Raw genomic sequence first — 20,296 nt, forward strand, 5'->3', positions numbered from 1 at the left:
CTGTAATGGCTTTATAGTCAGCATTTAACTACTTTCCTGCGCAAAATATATTCTGAAAATTTGTTTTCCAACTGCTTTCGTATTCTGCACAAGTTATGTAATTATTTGACTGCATTTAATATTATATAAATACAAAACAAATAGTGAAAGTTGTAGTAAAGAAAAGAAATAACTATATACATACACATATATAAAAATATTCATATCAGTTAGTAAATAAGAAAGCATGTAATTTATGCTTCGTTATGTACATACAACTTGTACAAAAGTTTTCATTTTTTTTTTGATTTCTTCACCATACGAATTATACACAAATATACACAATTATGTATAAGGAACAATTACACGTGACATAGGATCAATACATTAAAACACATGTGGTCACATCACACAGAGTTCTTAAGATGCGGTGATCAGATGATACATACATACAGTTGTGAGTGTGATGTACAGTGGTACAGTGTGCTATTTTATGTGTTTATTTAGTGCAAATTTACTTAATTTGAAAATAGCTTTGATTTCGTAATTTTTTCAGCTTCAAAAAATACGATTTAATACCAATTTTTATTTGCTAAATTCCTTTGCTTCAAAAATAAATATTTCTTTAAGCATAATTAGTCAAGCTTAGATATAAAAATTACTTAATAAAAACTAGTTGCTCGAAAAAAATAATAAAATATTATAAGACAACGGGCGACAGCGAGCTATTTTAAGCAAAAACTCACATTTGTGAAGAAATTGTGCAAAAAATTCAAATTAAAAAAAGTAAATATTTTTCAAATAACGAAATAATAATTTTTTTGTTCCATTAAATTTCAATAGAAAATTTATTTTTGTGTTTAAAAGATAACAAAAAATATATAAGCTGAAACCACATTACATTAGTCGACTTAACCTCAAGATACTACATCTTTAAGTTAAATTTAGGGCAGTTAATAGTGGGTGATATGATTTCTAAGTATCGTTTCGGTCATTTTTTGTCGATAAAAAAACGTTCTCAAAAATTTATAATTTATGGCGAGTTTTGAAAAAAAAAATCGGGTTGCGTCCATTTAAAATTGCTCTGCCTCTAGAGCTGTAGCTGTTGGACCACCGTAAACGTAAATTGCTGATTTTGCCTGTGAACAACTTGAAAACAATAATGATTTTTTTAAGAAAATCATCTTCACCGATGAGGCTCACTTGTATCTGAGTGCTCCAGCAGTTAAATAAAACTGTCCATTCTGGAGCACAGAAATTACACAAATTATTCATAAACAACCATTACATTCACCTAAATTGACAGTTTGGTGCAGTTTTTAGTCTGGTGGAATCATCTGTCCGTACTTCTTTCGAAGTTAAACTGGTGAATCCGTTACAATCAATGGAGAGCGGTATAGATAGATGATAACCAACTTTTTATGACCGCAGTTGGAAGAAGTTGATCTTGACAACAGCTGGTTACAACAAGACGGGAATTGTTGCGAGAAAAGCTTTGGAGATTGGATTATTTCAAGAAATTGTGACATTGAATGGTCTCCAAGTACTTGTGATTTAACACCATTAGACTTTTTCTTGTAGGGTTATTTGAAATTTTGACTCTCTTCAAACTTTAGAAGTCAATATTGAACGTGCTACGGGCTGCTATATATATTTCTGGCCTAGGCAACACTAAGTGTTGCCAGGTGCAATCTGACATTTCCATTTGAAAGTTTGACATTTTTTAGCATAACATCACTCAGAACTTTTTGTCATTTAATTGTGAATTGTTTTATTTACAGGGAATTAAAAAATTTATCTCGGCCAAAAAATGGAATTAACTCGTGAACATTTTCGTGCGATCATTTTTCACAACTTTCGACGTGGATTATTACGACAAGAGTGCATCGATGAACTAAAATCTTTGTATGGCTATGAAGCACCATCCTATAGCACTGTGAAAAACTGGTACAACGAATTCAATCGTGGCCGACGCTCGCTCAAAGACGAATTCCGTGAAGGTGGTTCAAAAACAGCCGTTGTGCCAGAAAACATCGATGCCGTACGTGAACTGATAATGCAAGACCGTCATGTAACATACCTTCAGATAGAGGCATGCCTATGCATTTCTCCACCAGCATACATTCGATATTGCATGAACACCTGGCCGTAAAAAAGGTTTGTTCTCGTTGGATCCCGCACAATTTGACAATCGCTCAAAAAAAGGCTCGTGTGGATTGGTGTAAAGAAATGCTGAAAAAATACGATCGCGGTGCTTCAAAAGACGTTTATAAGATCGTCACAGGTGACGAATCATGGATCTATGCGCATGAGCCCGAAACAAAACAGCAATCGACCGTGTGTGTCTTCCAAGACGAGCCAAATCCAACGAAAGTTGTTCGTGGAAGAAGCACTTCGAAGCAAATGGTCGGCTGTTTCTTCGGCAAAACTGGTCATGTGGCGATTGTTCCGCTTGAGCAACGTAGGACGGTCAATTCTGAGTGGTACACCACCATTTGTTTGCCTGAAGTCTTCGGAGAAATTCGAAAAACGAACAAGAGAAGACGAATCATTGTGCACCATGACAATGCGAGCTCTCACACATCGGCTCAAACCAGCGCCTTTTTGACCGGCCAAAACGTCGAATTGATGGGTCATCCGCCGTACAGCCCTGACTTGGCACCTAATGACTTCTTTTTATTCCCACACATCAAGAAAATAATGCGTGGTCAACGATTTCCGTCGCCAGAAGATGCTGTTGAAGCATCAAAAACCATGTTTTGGAGGTGTCTCAATCGGAGTGGAAAAGTGCTTCGAAAATTGGTTTGAGCGCATGCAAAAGTGTATAAATCTTGATGGAGAATATTTTGAAAAACATTAAAACCATTTTCGTTGATAAATATTCCTATTTTCATTATTAGGCCAGAAATATATATAGCAGCCCTACGACTTGATTTAAAAGAAAAGTACACGAAAATTGGGTTTATTGAATTGTTTCTGCAAAGGGAGTCATGGATGCTATTTGAGTGTTGTTATGGAGAAGTAAGAACATAATCACATTGAATAAAAAAAAACAATTCATTTTCCTTAACAACTACCCTGTATATATAAGGCGCTTATTTTTGTTGCTAGTCTAGACTCAAACCCACAAAATGGTGCTGAACTCGGACCAAGGCGAGTATAGTTGCTGTTTGATGACAGTATACCAAAAGTCACAAAAATATACCAAAAAGTACACAGCAGTCACCATTTTACGTATATTATCGATTGTTATCAATCATTTTATAGTTGACAGAAATGTCAAAGTTAGACATTAGTTCAAGAAATGTTGATTACAGTAGTTTGCGAGGTTAGATGTTGGATTTTTACGAAAAAATTTTACACTATTTTACACAAGTAATACCAACATTGATTTAAAAAAAATCTTTAACCTTAAACTGGCTCCAATAGCTATCCGTAATCCGTAAAGCAAAAATGTATTATTGTATTCAACGCAAGTATATCGGCAACTATAATTAGGTAGTCTTCCTCAATAGGGCTGCTAAGCAAGCTTAGAGCGTACGACATATGTACATCTGTATTATACTCGTATGTAGTATTTATAAAAAATTAGTGAGAACAGGGAATATATAGGAACAGGCTCTTTGAAAAATATTTGACTATTTACATATACACAAATATTCTCACTTTTTTGAAATCAAGTAATTAAAAGAAACACTCTTAAGGGGTTTATTTATATAGAAGTTGTTTTCATCAAAGTCAAGGTTTTTGTTTATGTAAATGTTAGGACATTACAAATACTCAGCACTAAAAATAAATAACCTAAGTTAAGAAAACCCGGAGTTATGAAATTAAGAAAATATTGTGTCTTTGTTTCCTAAAAATTGCAGTTTTAAAAGCAAATATATGTATTCACCATATTTGAATGCAATAATCTGTATGTATATTCACATAGGTCAGATTAGATTATACTGGTTACCTGTCGAATATATTCATATCTATCTATATAACTAATAGAAATATATTTTTAAGCTCCACATCATCAGAAATACAGTGCTTGCCATTAATTTCACGTATTGTAGAGAATTTGAGCTTGAAAGCAATAAAAATAAAAACCAAAAGCATATCTATTCATCAACTGGCGTTATTTTTGAGAGCACGTAGTGTTAGTTTGCAAAGTGAATTATGAAAATAAAATTGAAATAGCAAATCATCAGTTACATAGAAATAAAAAATAAACAACTTAACTGTTGAAGTTGATTTGCCGTTTGCTGATGTTGTATAACGAGCGTGTGGCATGTGGCGTGTGGCGCGTGACTATGAAATGTGATCAAATAAATTGATAACATAAAATCAAAGCTAAAATGCACGTCATTGATGTCCACAAAATGGAAAGCTTCAATTGCGATGAATATTGGCAAAATGCTAAAAATTGCATTAGCAAAGCGCAAATTCTCTATTAGCAAAATTTATGTATGTATGTATGCATGTATATAACTGTTTGCCAAAAATATCAATAAATATTAATCGAATGAAAATTGGAAACTGCCATTCAAAAGCACACTGACCATTGGCTGTTGAAAGTAATTAAAAGCGAAATTTTGACAGGAAACCATGCTGCGGCTGAGGCGTTTTATTTTTATTTTAATTTTTAATGAACTAAATTTGTAAACGTCAACGACAGAACCGTATTTGTGTATAGCATGTTTTTACTAAGTGAAAATTTGAACTCTCTTTGAGTTCGTTATATTATATGTAGTCTATTTGGTATTTGTGATAAAACTATCTAACTGCACTGCTATATACTCTGAGTTATACAGCAATAACTTTTTTTTGAAATTAATTCATGAAATGTGTTAATTAAAAATAAATTTGTTTGAAAATTTAAATAGATGCCTGTACGAGTATATATTTGTTTGCGAATAATTTTGAAGCACTGTTTCAAGTTTTCTACCTCAATTTTTAGCTGTTTCTACCGACTAATGTAGTCAATTAGCAGATTGTTGCCTTAATGCATATATTTCCCTGTTTATACATGTAATTAGCTGAGGCTATTAAGGCATATGTAAATTGAGCCATTATAGTTGGTGCTCTAACTTACTCAATTAGTATTGAAATTTCATTGTAACCAAGCAACAGCAGTTGTTTTGACTTCTTTGGCAAAATTATACATGTAAAAGATCTAAAATATAAATCTGTAATATTTTTGCATTACACTCTTGGTATATTAAAACAAAAATACTGAATATGCCATAGTCAAATTATAAGTAAATTGAAAATAAATAGGATTTATTGATTTCTAAATTAGTATCTATCACTAGAATCCTATTTGATATACATATAAAATATCAAAAACCACACTAGTCAATTAGCTAAAGCAATTAAGTTGTATATAAATTGTGTTCAAACGTACTACTCAAATTAGTTTAAATTATTATTACAGAGAATTTTCAAAAAGTCATGAAATTATATTTCTGGAAAGTAAACGAAATTAAAATAGTATACAAGTTAAAGCATTTTATTTATTGGCCCATTAAAAATATGTTTCAACCCTCCACAGTTTTAAACAATAAAGATAGTCATATATCCTAATAATTATTTAAATTTTATTTTTTGCCAAAAATTTACAATATGAATGGCTATCAGATGCCAATCACAGGCAATCGAGGCGCCAATCGCCATTAGCTTTTTATTATCTATCACTACATTCCTTATTATGGTAAACAGCACAAGATCAGTTCTCAAGATCAGACAACTCCTCAATATTATTTGCCTGCGGTATTTTCCAAGTTTTGGAATTTTATGGTATTAATAATTTTTATGGAAAATATTTTACTTTCTTATTTTTATTTTCTTGTTTCCAAAAAATAACTCAGAGTTGCTATGTGCGTTTTCAAGTATACTGGCATCAGTTGCCATTCGCAAAGCAAAATCCTCGTATAGTAGAGGAGTCAATTATTTATTATTAGTCAATTAATATTTTCAAGAAAATATTTTAGTTTTTTAATGATATTCGTTTCTCTCACGCAATAAGATTTTTAACTCAATTTATTGCGAATTATTGCCTAATTAGTTTCACAAATATTAAATTTCTCAGCAATATGGTAAATTGAGAGCAATATGGAACTATATTGCTCAAGTTTGCTTAACTGCTCAATTGAGTGATAACAGCTTATGTTAATTGACTAAATATAGCGGCTGTCTGCAACGGCTATTCGATTAATGATTTTTGGTAGTTTTGATCTGTGGCAGATATTCAACTCGCAGAACATATTCTGGTCCGCAAAAATTAAGGGGTTACATGGGTTTACGGGTTTCAAAAAATCGAATTTATTTATTTTCTTATTAAACTTTTCAATACCTCTAAAGTATTGTCCTAAATTTCCAAGTTGATCCGAGTAATAGTTTCAGAGATACAACCTTGAGAACTTGTGCGCTCGAGGCTAGCTAGGCAAGTGCGCGGTTTTTAAATGCGTTTTTCCCGAAACTGTGCTTTTAGGCCGGTTGGCAAGATTTCTTGAGATGTACACAATCAATCTTTATGACACAGGTCTATGACATACAATTCTTAAAAACTTGGACGAAGAATTTTTTTGATTACAGCTATTTGAAAAAAAAAATGCCGCTAAATGTTCACTGCAATTTTAATTTTATTGTAAAAATGTCAGCCAAAAATCCAATTTTCAGTTATATTTTTCCTTCGTCCAAGTTTTAAGTTAAAGTTTTAACTAAAATAAGTATTTTTTCAGTTTAGATGAGCCTGTAAGGAGCTATCTTGCCAACGCGGGCGCATCTTCTTTCCGAGGGTTCACCCGAAATGGTGTTGCAATGGCCGAGTTTAAAATATTTTGTTTTTTTCAAAAAATTCAGATTTTCTTTGGTAATAGTGTATGTTTGTAACAATAAAAAATTTTAGCAATATTTCATTTTTTATATGAGAAAAAATTGTTGAAAAAATGCTGTTTTTAAACGATGAAACTCATGTAGCCCCTTAAAAAACTTTACTCTAAAGAAATGATAATGACATAATAACTGAAACATATGTGCAAATAAAAAGATTTTGTAGCTATAGCTCGCTGTTGTTGTCTGATATATGTATATATGAAAATATTTTTGGCTGAATTTCAATGCACGAATATCTCAAGAGATTTTGTGGCAATGGTTGAAGAAAACAAACACCGAAATACACACAAACATATCAGTTACACACATAGTACAAGTGAAAATGGAAGTTTATAAATGACTTGTGTATGCCTGTACATGTAAGCACAGTGTTGCCATATGTATGCAATATATTATATATATTAGAAAATAAAACAGAAAAAGAGAATTACGCACACAATTACATAGAATAATGCTTATTATGCAACACTGTATAAAAACTAAAATATTGCAGACACACACCACACAGAGGTTCATGAAATACAGTTATTAAACATATGTATAAATAGGCTAAAAACATTTAGTTACATAAATGCTATATAAATGTGTGTTTAGGTATTAGTTCAAGTAACATGGATGCATGATTGCCCTACTTGTTGTTGTAGTTCGTTATTTTAATAGATATATATATGTATTTTTTTGATGGCATAAGGAGCACCAGAGCAACACACACATTTATACGTAAATGAGACCGAGGACAGAAAACCAAGCAACCATTTAATTCAATTTTGATTTTGTGTTGAGTGAATTTCATACAGTTTGATTGTTTTTCAAGTGTTGTACTGTTTCTGTGTCTGTGTTTTTGATTTCCGTTATCCGAAATATCGTTAGTTATTTTTTGTTTCGTGCTGCTTATTGTCCGTCGTGAAGTGCTTCGTCACTTTTCTTGTAAAATATATTGTAATTAGATTTTTCAAAACCCAAGAATTCGAGAATTTTGCGCCAAAACTTTTTTGGAAAGTTGAAAAAAAAATTATATCATATTCATAACAAAAAAGAAAAGAATTTCGTTAACTGAAAGGGTTTAGATCGAAATTTTTGAAAAAAAAATTGAAATTTTTATATTAGAAAAATAAAAAAAAACCGAAATTGTTATTTTATAAATGTTTAACAGATTTCCGGTACCAATAGTATATTTTCAATATTATTGATTGCTGAATAGTGAACAAGTAGAGTAAGGTAAACAGCAACAAAGCGAGCAAGGTGAGCGCAGCAAAGCTTTAAACGCGTAAGTTTCTTAAAATGTTCAACCTGAAGAGTTCCACTCAAATTGCAAAAACTTGGTTAAAAATATTTAGTTAAAAGCGCGAAAAGGTGCAAATTCATTGCAGTCTCATTCCTTGCTTTGTTGCTGTTTACTCTGTAGATATATATATATATATATTCTTTAAGTTTTTCCATGTTTCGTTAGAATTTCTGTCCTTGTTAATTTGTTGTTGTTTCGATTTGATTTTGCTTGGTACTCTACCTGTAGCAAACCGCCAGAGTTGCGAAACTAATGAAGACGCATTTCACGATAACGGTTAATATGATGACCATGGTTAATGTGCTGATCCTATTTTGATCTGAAGGGCCTGTAAAATGTTGTACGGAAGGAAGGAACATTTCCAATTCGTTCAATGCCAGTTATACAAGTCAAATAATTTATAGCAAATTTCGTAAAAATTTCAATTTAGCAAATTTTGAATTTTTTTTCCAACTTAGAAGCATACATTTAGGATTTAAACATTTTATAAAGCATATGTTTAGGAGTTAATTATGCACGTTTGCCATTTTTGTGTATAAAACGTATTAAAGTAAAATTAAAAGTTTGTAAATTCGTGATCACTTAGTAAAACACAACACTGCGTTCATTCGCAGCTAAGAATAAATTTGAAGAACGTTCGTAAACTTAAAAATTCATTACATAGTAGAAAAGAATTATATATTTTAAGCTATTTCAGTAGTTGAAATATTAGTTTTTGTATTATTTATAATGTAACTGAAATTGTGCTGTGGAAGGGCAGCTGCATTTTTCCACAATTTCAGAACAGTGAAAATACCGCTCTTTCGTCTAAATTACATGACTACTAAATACTAAAATTTGGCCGTGCCATTGCATATGATTTTTAAAATTAATTTTTTTTTTATATTTTCTGTTATACAGGTGCTTGGCAATGCTGTTATATGATTACCATTGTCATAACACAACCGGTTTTGAGTGGGAGCAAAAGGTTTCAATATCAAAGCAGTGAAATTTTGTATGAAGAAAGTTCAAAGGTTAAAATGTATTAATTATTACTTTAAAATTTAATTTAAACTTTATTTGCTTTAAAACCACTTAATCTAGAAATGCTTCTTTGAGTATTATAAATAATTAAAATACCCTTAATGTGAGTGATTTTACAAATTTATGGCTGTTTAAAGCTAAGGATTGCTTGTGTATTGACTACATGCAATGCTTTCCGCAAAACCATGATATTTAATGGATTGAAATTAGTTTGAATCTGAGTTCACTTATTGCTTAATTTTTGCTTTTACCTACATATATATTTTGATCCGTATAATGAAAGCAATACTATAAGCAAATAGTTTATGGAGTTTGGGCCGAGTGTGCCTTTTATACAGGACTCATGTCCAATCAACATAACAAGGATTTTCTAAAATAACAATATAATTTTATACAGTTTGTGAGTCGACTTGAATGCCACAAGTTGTCAGGCACAGCAATTGTTATGAGAAACTTGACATTGTCATGAAAAAATTGACGTTTGGTTGACAAACTAAGAAAGCTTTTAGTTTTTTTTTATTTATCTGCGATTTATTTTGACCAAAAATAAACTCTGACTAAAACAAATGTATGGAATTAACAAAAAGTAATCGTTTTGTTGTCAGAAATTACTTCAAGGAATTAATATTTGTAGGCACATTTCCAGAGTTTCCTAATTCAAGTTCGCGAGGCATTAAGGGCATTCTAACTATCATTTTCAATTTCAAAACCCAATAGTACAGAATATACACCAAAACACTATTAGATTATTTTATTGCTACTCGAAATTTATATAAAACAATATTTCACTGCTTATAATTCAAGGTAGATATTAAATATATATACATACATATATTCTAGTAATTATTGTATATAGATAAATGGAAATAAGCGATTTAAAAAGTAAGTAAAATGGGCTGTTTACATGGGCAGAACGCAAGTCCTGTATAAAAATAAAAAAAAAAAAAAATAAAAAAAAAAAAAAATTGAATTCACCCTTTTATATAAAACAGTTTGGAAGCTTTATTAAAGCATTTGCACTTTAGGATGGAATTTGGTTGAATTTTGAGAATAAAAGCATACTTTTGCCACAGTTTGTTGCAATATAAGTTAACATGGCACAACTATACTTTTGAGAAATGTATATATTTATTTTTATTACTTAGAAGCCTACTATGAGGGTTAAACATTTCAAAATCTAACGAAGCATACATTAAGGATTCAGGTATACGAGTTTGTGATTTTTGTTGTTAGTCGAACTCTCTCTTTGAAGCTGTAGAAAATTGGTTATCTTTATTTAAACCGCTAAAATTTGAAAAGGGAATCAATAATGGAGATTTATACATTTTGTTCCAATTTTTATTTCAAGATATTTGGAAATATATATAAAATTTTCACGGCTTAATTAAAATTTTGGTGTTAAGAATTGAAAATTGAAAATTTTTTGATTTTGCAAATAAAATTTTAAAATTTTGTTGTCTAATATAAGTAAATTGAAAATTTTGTTTTTCAGTATAAATTGAAATTTTATTTTAAACTCAAAATCGGTATTAAAATTAGAAAATTTTCAATCCCAAAATTGAAATTGGAAAATGAAAATCTTAATTCTGAACTAAAACTTTTGTATTTAAAAATTAATGCTAAAAGTGTGCCGCCAAACATGACAAAAAAAAATATTTCTTTTCCCTCCTCTTTTCATCTCTGCGTTATTTGAACCCCTTCAAAAAATTATTTGATTTGTTCGTAGGTCTTCCAGGTTTGCATTCTGCCCATATGATGCAAATTAAAAAATAAATATTTTCAAATTTAACATTCTAAACTAAGTGTAATTACATTGTTTCGCGGTTTTTGTGAACAAAAATTGTTCACAGCTGAAACGCTTGATTTGTGAAACAAAGTTAATTGGTTAAAAATATATTTAGTATAACATTTCAAAGGCAGATTCAAGCCTGACTGCCAGACGCATTATAATAAGTACCATATGTATATGGATGTCTTTGAGCGACTGCTTGATTTGATTTTTGGTAGCGTGTTCACACGCATGTGAAAACAGTTATTATACAAAGAAATAAGAGAATCTGCACAAAATCATCTTACCATATGGCGTCTCCTTCTTCTCCATTTTGATAGTATTCTCCGCGGTTGGCAGCGCTTCCGTTGGCAGTGGTGTGGTCAGTAAAACTACAAGGCTACAGTCGACGCCGCCCCAACCCATGTCGCAAAAGCAGCGATTCGTGTTGGTGCAGACCTGTGCAAGTGGAAAGCAGCATAAAAAAAACGCAATTGAAATGAGCAATGATATGAAATAATAGCTTTGGATATATTTACAACAATATATGTACATATGTTTGTATGAATGTGTGACGTAGATATTTGGTTTCCGTTGTAAAATTGACATTTTGCTAATCTATTTTTAGATGTGCATTAGTCATGTGACACAGCTAAAATTAATAGTGCCTTTACAGTCACACACACACACACACAAAGGCATATGCATGAATGCAATCAATGTAAAAGCTTCACTTAAACAATATTTCCATTAAAATTCGCGGCTATCAAAATGGATTAAAAACCGGCGAAATGACGCTGCAGCGAGCAGAGCAAATATAACAGAGAAGCAAGCAGTCGCGCGGCCAGCGAGTCAGTCAGGCAGACAGGCAGTAAAGTAGTGAGCCAGTGAGGCAGCGTGCGAGCCACTGACCAAACGATATAAGCTTTAATTTTGGACCAGCGCCACCCGACCAATCAGGCGCTCGTTGTGTTTATGTGTAAAAGCTTTGGGAAATATTTTAAATTTTTAATTACACTTAAGCGTATTTATACATTACGGACGTGGCGCTGTACACGCATGTCCAAGCGATGACCCAATATAATGAGCTCTGCCGGCGCTCGGTGCGTACGCAGAGATAAGTGCTTCGTGTGTGTGTGTGCTTTTATTTTATACTTTAGTGCTTCGGACAGTCTTTGTCGTTGTTATTATAATTTTTGTTGTTGTTATTACAGCTCGTTTGGTGCATACATTACTGTTGGTTGATAGTATGTCAGCACAACTGACCGTAAATGAGTCACTGCACGGAATTTACGGTCGCATTTTGGGTGATTACTGTAGGCAAACACACACACACACATATATATATATATATAAATACAGCCACACACACATGCATTCATCTGGCGTTTGTATTGCATAATAACGCGCATTGTTGTTGGTCTGCATGGCTTGCGCCATCGTTAAGAATTATTGCTGGCATCTCGCGGCCACCATGTCGTATACGTAACATTCGTCGTACTCGCCGCGGCATGGCAAATTTTAACCACAAATATTCTTGATTTATATTCATCGTTAAAATACATATATCATGCAGGCGATTGATATTTTTGTTTCCTCAACTTATTTACTTTTTTTTGTGAGTGTATTTATGAGACTGTCGTGTTGAGGGGCGCCGCCGTAATGAGACTGCGGCTGTGTAATCACTTTTGCAGCGCCGCTCATTATTGTGGGTTAAATACTTTAATGGTTAAATGGTCACACGCAAAAATGCTTGAAATGCGCCGGCAGTGTCCCTTGACTGGCGACAAGGCGCGGAATTGCGTTTAAAATGACTGTTTTGCTGCATAAAGTTGTGGCAGAAATTTTATAATGTTAAAGCGCCGCACAAAATTATTAAAATTATATTACTACTGTTGTTGTTTTTGATGTTGCGTACTGAAATGTGTGAAATGCAACATTTGCATAAGAGCATGAGTCCAACCACATACACTTTTCATGAACTGCCCTCACAGCGCATTTTTATGCATTTTTGTAATTATATTTTTTTGTTTTTATATTTGCAACAACAACTCTTATACAGTTAAGCTTGTAGCGTTTTCAATCTGAGTTTAAATTACTGCTTAATTTCGCTTGCATCTTGTTTGTTTTTAATTTTCTTCCACTTACCCCGCGTCCTGAACACTCTTTTCCCTGTGAATCTGTTGGGCATTTGGTTGAATCGACGTGTGGAAATATGCTGACACAAGTCTGATTCAGACAAATCAAATCAGTACCGCATGGCGTACCATCCTTCACCAGTCCATGTTCCGGATACTCATTAGCGCCCACTTGACCGCTAGTGGCTCTACGGAAAATAAACGGATAAGGGATTAAGTTAATTTTGTATGCATGTAATGATGGCAGTGGATTATGAGGTTAAGCAGAAATACAGGGTGTAATAAGAGGAAGTCAGAAACTTGGGAAATGAATTGCGTTCAAAAAACGATAATATATTTCAGTGGTAAAGAGGAGTAATTACAAGAAAAAATAATTTGAAACTCATAAAACTAAATGAAACAAAATAAAAACAAAGAAGCGCTACAGTACATTTCCTATATCGTAAATGTGTATACAAAGTTTTTGTATTTATTTGGATCACTCCGTTTGTATAACATTTCTCTTTAACATATATTTTTTGTTAAAAATTATCACCTGTAATACCTTCCATTTCATAAAATATATATCTAATTTTCTTACTTTATAAAACTTTTTTATGCTCTGCTAGGTTTTAGTACTGGAAATTTCATTTCTAAGTAACTTTATTGCCATCAGAGGTTAGTAAAAAGTTTTGATGGCTAAGATTTTTTATTGTTATGCATACACAGCGACTCTAACACTTCTTTTCTAGGAAGCTATGTAATTTTGATGATCAATCTTATCAAAGAATAAATAATGAGATTAAGCTGGTCGTCTTCAAGTTGGTTTTACTTAACGTAAAAATACCGAATCATACTACTCTGAGCAAAAAATACTGAGACTAAGTCTTCTTGTTTTTGTTTGTCGCGAGTAAGTGTTTTTGAATGGCACAAACTATTCAAAAAGGATCGCGAACGCGTTGATAACGAACCACGCCCATGACGGCCCTCAAGATCAATTGATGATCAACATGTCAACAAAATAAGGGAAGTAGTGCTTGAGAATCGACGATTAACAGTTAGAAATCTTACTGGTTGGAATATCGGGAGGATCAGTGAAAGCCATTTTGAAAGATCATCTGGAAAATAGAAAAGTTAAAGATCGATTGGTTCAAAATCACTCATTTTTTTCAAAATACGGCGTCGGGGTATCGTCTGTGAAAGAATGTCTTTCGACTACCTTTATGTCATAAACACATTACCACTAATAATACGTATAACGAGTCTTTGATCTATGCTTACGACCGGAAATCAGACGATCAATCGGCCGAATATCGTGGTAAAGGTGAGCCGAAGCCGCAACAACCACGTCAAACGTCACTTCAATCGAAGGTGTGGTGAACTCTGGCCAAATTGTCAAAGAGGAATACTCTTAGAGTTGAATGCGTAGTTTCCGCACCCATCGCATACTGCACTGATTCTTCGCAAGTTTTTTGCCAATTTTCAACTAATATCGCGCCGAAACTACGTGCCGTTATCACCGGATTGAGCTCCAGAGAAACCGTTTTGAGTCAACTGAAGACATTTAACGTGAATCGCATTGCGCATTGAAGGAAATTGACTTTAACAACTGTTCCGAGGATTAGAAAAAACCATGACACCAGTTTATTGGGGTCAAGGTGGATTACTTTGAGGGGAAGGGCATATATTTTGAGGAATAAATTATGCATAAAGTCTTACTATTTTTGGCCTATAATACTATGTATGTAACCAAAATGAAATGAAGTTCGAATTCACAGAAAATCAGAGATGTACACAAAGGGGATTTTAGGCGTTCTAAACTCCACATTTTGAATTTCAGATTCTGGTCGAGGATATTCGATGGAAAAGAGCCGAAAAAATTCAACCTAACTGTGCATATATATCTACAGAACGCTGCAACTCTAGATTGAATGGTCTTGCTGTTCTCAATATCCCTAAAACACGAACTATTTGTATCTTTCTCATCCTTTTTGAACACTATGCTTTGAGTTTGATTTGAAAAAGAACAATTTTGAACAGCGAAAACAGTACTACACCGAAAAAAAATGTTTGACCCATAAAACTGTCAATACTGCTTGCTTGATACCCAAGGTCTTCTTTGCTATTTCATCATCTAAAATAGACTTTGCTTTACTATTAGAGTTAAGTTCCTAAAATGTATTTTATTTTCTTAGAAAAGCGTCAGTTGGTGGTCATCGAAAGAAAGCATCCGCAGCGGAAAAGAAACTTTTCAAGGAGATTTCCTTGAAACAAGAAAGTGAGCGCAAAACTTTTGATTTAAATCGCAAAAAAGAACATAGAGCTAATAAAGAATGATGGAAACGTGAACTAACGATGGATACGCATCGAAACGCAAACATGACCTGACAATGCAATCATCGAAATTCAACTTGAAGTTAGCAGAAGTGCAAGAGAAACAACGTTCGCTGAGAGTATATCAATTTGGAGATTCGAAGATACAGACGAAGACGCCCAATATCTCTTCAAGAGCTCGAAGATTAGTTATTGCGAGATGTGAGCTCTTAAAACTGCATATACCTTACATCTTCCTAGGCTATCAACTTTATTTGGTGTAAGCGCCATGCTATTCAGCTGAAACATTATGAAAAAACACAGGAACACCGTTTGTAAAAAGGTGTATCAGCATCAGCTTCACGAGTAGCGGGTAAGAAAATTTATTCATACTGAGCGTATTAGAGTTGTTCACTCCTCACCGCTACGAATTTAATTAAAAATGGATAGATCATTTTTAAATAATTTCCCATTGAATCTACTCATTTGTATAATTTTCGTTAATGATATTACTTAGTAGTGGAATACAGACATTGTAGAGCTCACCCCTCTACATATTTTGAATAATGAAACTGAACGGAAGGAATCATGCATATGAAAGCAAAAGCGCATTGCAGAAGAAATGTGGTTTTTCCCAAAAAATTAAGGCTATTGGTAAACAAATCCCACTAGTCCTTATTCACAGAATCGATATGACCAAATGCACAAGTTTCTTGAAGAAATTTAGAATTGCGCTTTGCGGCAAAATTGACTTCACAGGCGACCAATTACTAAGGGTTAGTAGTGGTACATCTACAGATCGAAAACGTCAACAGGTATTTGTGCCACACGAGGGCACACTACATCTTAAACCAGTTATTCCGTAAGGAAGTATAGGCGTTAGCAGCAAACTTCTGGCCTGCACGAGGTAAACTAATACTAGGGGGATATAATATCCAAAGGCCTAAATAAATTAAAAACCCCCCCAGGGACAAATTCATGTTAATCGTGGCGATATACTATACACTAGTCACCGCAGTCTCAAGTAGCATTCCGATGTAGCCCCTTCTGCTAATTGTCTAGTATGCAACATCTTTTTGCAGACGCAGAAATAAAGTACTATGATTCCAATATCTGTTTAGGTAGCACATTGCATCGCTGGCGCCTAGCTCGTTCCTGTTGAAGAGCGGCGGCATAAATGCCTCTGCGCAACTTTGTTCTGAATTCTGTAGCAGGTGAAGCTCCTACTTATCCAGAACTGACATACAAACCATATGTATGTCTTCTCGTGCAAAGAGTCCTCAGATGACACTAACAACCTCATGCACCGCTTAACTCATTCACTTAACACACCTCTTCCTTAGGTCCGACTCCGTGGAATCAGCCCGTTTTCTGGACCTACCACTAAGTGATTTCGAGAATACTTGATTTTTGACTTTCCCCTCAAACGAGGCTTAGTTACTCACTACAATAACTACAAACACCACATGTCTCAGTGCATATCTGATTATCAATCTCCCTGGTGGTATAAGGGGAAATATATGTATAAGGAAATAAATTTAAAAATTAGTATCTAATTAGCTCTCATTAGCATGCAATTTAGTAAGTTAGACGAAACGTTAAATATTTTGAAATGAGTATTAATTTTCTTGAATTTTTGTTTTTTAATTTGGTTCAAATAAGTGTGAGATTGTATTGGCGATTATTTTTCCCACATTTAATAGACATCAACACGTTGTCTTAGTTATCGTATTTTTTTGTGAAATTTTTGTTTAAATATCTAACTGTGCATTGTCTTGAACTTCAAAATTAATACTCGGTTTTAAGTCGCAACAAGAGTATCTACTTCGAAAAGTTCGCAGAAATCGTTTTAAAACAAAAAATTATCATAACTACTATTGTTTTAATTTTGAAATAAGGAAAAATGTTGGTTTCATTTAAAAAAAGTTGGTATTTGAATCCACAATAACGACAATCAAACCAACTTAATTTACAAATTTATTCACTTCCCAAAAAATACTTGCTTTGCAAAGTAACGTTATTAAACTCACAACACAACACAAATTTAAAAATTCACCACAATTTATGTGTGAGTGTGTGTGTGTCTACTTACTTGCATGTATATTCCGTTCCTTTGATTGAGATAACTGTACTCGAATAAAGCTGATCAATGCCATCATTAACTGGCTGGCGTTCGCCCTCTTTGCACTGCAATGTGCCACATTGGACATTCCTAAAAATAAACAGCGAAAATAAACATCATTACATATTCGCAAGCAGAGAGGAGAGCATAATAGAAAATTGGAAATTGAAATTTAGCTGAAAAAGCCGATTATAAATTAATATAGATAATGGTAATGCTATTTTAGGCATAATGAAATCATTATGCTGGGAGAAATTCGGCGTATTCGCAACAAAGTCCGAAAACTATATTGAGTATAATACAGAAAGCAATTGAGTTTAAATTGCAGCAATTCGGAGAAATTAAATTTGCAAAATTACCGTTAAATTTTAATATCTATTTTACTTATCAATAGCACTTAATATATTTGTATAATTAAAAAGTGTAAAATGTATAAAAACTAAAAACAATACTCACTCTGGCTCGCATTTAATATAGTGCTCATTGGAGTCACGCCCACAATGACCGTTGATCGAACCCTTCGAGTTGAACTGCTCATAGCATTGACGATCTGCTGCCAAGCCGCCATAACCCCAAATCGCCTCGCACTGCAGATTCAAAGTGGGACAGTCGCCTTGAAAGCAGTAGCCTTGCGTTTGAAAGTTGGTAAGAAGAGTTGTTCATTATTTTAATTTGCCATAAAATGTCATATTATTAATAATATATGTACTGTGAATAAGCTTTATAGTAAAATTAGTCCAAAGTTTTGCTATAAACTTACCGGACGACAATCCTGCCTTTGAGTGCCCACACGGCGATCCATTTTTCCGAAATACATCCATTGGGCAGTGACCACTTTCGCCATCGCAATACTCTGGCAGATCGCATTCGTTGAGCGCATCACGACAGACATAGTCTTTTGGCCGAAGCTAAACGACGAATGAGAGATATAAAACTCGTTCAACGAAGAATATAGGCAAGAGAGGTGAATGGTTTGTCTCGTAGATACAGATATACTTTCTTTTAGATGTGCTAAAGATTATCAGAGCTTTCGATATTAGAGCGGGAGTAGCGTTTTTAACTTTTTTTGTTCAAGTCAAGTTATGTGTGTGTTTTTTTACCTTTCTTATGAACGTTTTTATCAGATTTTTTTAGTGCTAAGAATTTTTGAAGTTTTCCACACAACTCAAGTTTTTAAAGTCGGTGGCCCTCATAACTTCGAAACTACTGCATCTATCATTTTGTAACGCTGGAATTATTTTTATTTTTTTTTATATTTTTCAAGTTAACATGTTTACCGATTTTCTGTAAAAAAAACTTTTGTTCGCTTCTTCCTTATAAGTGTATCCTCACACACTTCGATTTCATACCGGATTACTTGGCTTATGGAGCCGCCAAACAGAACTCTTGCGGCTCCTTCTTTGCCCCTATATCGGCTAGGAAGTTGCGGGTGGAGAGAAGCCGTTGGAGAAGACGGCAGTGGGCTTCTTTATGGATAGGAAAGAGCTTGGGGGGAAGATTGGTGGATTGGTTTACTGTCAAGAGCTCTCTATCAACTCCAGACTTCCACTATTGCAGTGTTTTCCAAGCCGAGGTTCCAGTCATTAGAGAAGTGACCATTCACTTAGATAGCAGGGTGGCGATATTAGCCTTGAATTCATTAACAGTGCGCTCAGGGTTGGTCAACAAATGCCTAACCTCTTTTTTAATGGCATCGAGTCTGTTTGTGATAAGACTGACATGAGTGCCGGACCAAAGCGGAATCGCAGGCAGTTGTAAGGCTGATGAGCTAACAAGGAAAGGCATTCTAGAACCACTATCTATGGAAGCGGGTCGGTGCCTCGTAACCTCTTGTTTTCTACTACTAGATTGCTGGGCTTTGCGGGAGCTTGTCCAATGCTGTGCCACTATCGGTAAATTTGCTGCCGCAAAATTCTTTGGGCCAAGAACGATCCCAAGAGATCTAGTAATTTCTTTGCCTTTAGTAAGGCTGTCCTTTCTCTAGTTGTGGTGGTTTTAACAGGTCATCGCCCCATTGGCGTCCATGCTGTAAGGCTAGGAATCTAACCAGATGCTATCTCTCACAAGTTTTAAACAACTCAGTACTTCCTTCTTGGTTCTCCCGCGTTTAGGAGGTCAAGGCTTAAACACTTTGAAGCGCATACCTTCAGACATCCCACCAAACTAGCGGGAGTAGAAATTAAATGCCTGTGTAAATTTATATTGCCTACTAAGCGTATTGCTAATTTATAAGTTCAAACGCAGGAGTTCTTATTAGCTTTGGCTTCACAAAGGACTACATATAATAGTCCACGTGTGAGTTTTCTCTTAAAGTAACATTAAAAGTATTCCCAAAAAGTAAAAACACCTCATTACCCTTAAAACCAATACCGTATTTTATGATATATTAATTGTAGGACGGAAAGTTAGAAAAAATGTTGCCTATATCCAGCAGCGCTGTTTCGTCTCAAATTACGATTAATTCATTAGTAATTCTAAATCTGTTGAACAGTGAAAATTATTCTTTAACGTTAGAGATTATAGTAAGGAATAGTTATCTAATCATTTCTATACTTAAACTGAAAGGCGTGTTTGATCCCTAGTCGTCATTTAATTAATTTTCTGCCAAAAAGTTTGGAAATAGTGTACTTTTTAATTAAATTTTATTGAAACTTGTTAGATCGAATTGCAAAAGAAATCTCGTTTTAAAGTGTAGTTAATTTTACAAATCCAACTTTCAGGATTCCTTGCGAAATTGTTAACTTCAGAGATTTTAGATAAAATCAATTTCTTGTTATTATAGTTTTCAAAACCTACGCAAGTGGTAG

The 20,296-nt window shown here is 33.7% G+C and overlaps 1 protein-coding gene across 18 annotated transcripts in view; it reads right to left on the reverse strand.

Annotated features, from left to right (window-relative positions):
• Positions 1-20,296, reverse strand: part of LOC126760566 (disintegrin and metalloproteinase domain-containing protein 9) — a 578,909-nt gene that overhangs the window by 40,929 nt on the left and 517,684 nt on the right. For all 18 annotated transcript variants that reach the window (XR_007667220.1, XM_050476295.1, XM_050476293.1 and 15 more), the window contains exons 14-18: positions 18,250-18,397; positions 17,946-18,117; positions 17,460-17,579; positions 13,086-13,263; positions 11,246-11,396 (exon numbers count right to left, since the gene is read on the reverse strand). Coding sequence is in view for 17 of the 18 variants with exons in the window: in XM_050476295.1 (XP_050332252.1) it covers positions 11,246-11,396; positions 13,086-13,263; positions 17,460-17,579; positions 17,946-18,117; positions 18,250-18,397 (769 nt within the window). In the remaining variant the exon portion in view is untranslated. The remainder of the gene's footprint in view (positions 1-11,245; positions 11,397-13,085; positions 13,264-17,459; positions 17,580-17,945; positions 18,118-18,249; positions 18,398-20,296) is intronic.

The sequence above is a fragment of the Bactrocera neohumeralis genome, chromosome 5, assembly GCF_024586455.1.
Source record: "Bactrocera neohumeralis isolate Rockhampton chromosome 5, APGP_CSIRO_Bneo_wtdbg2-racon-allhic-juicebox.fasta_v2, whole genome shotgun sequence".
Taxonomy (NCBI): domain Eukaryota; kingdom Metazoa; phylum Arthropoda; class Insecta; order Diptera; family Tephritidae; genus Bactrocera; species Bactrocera neohumeralis.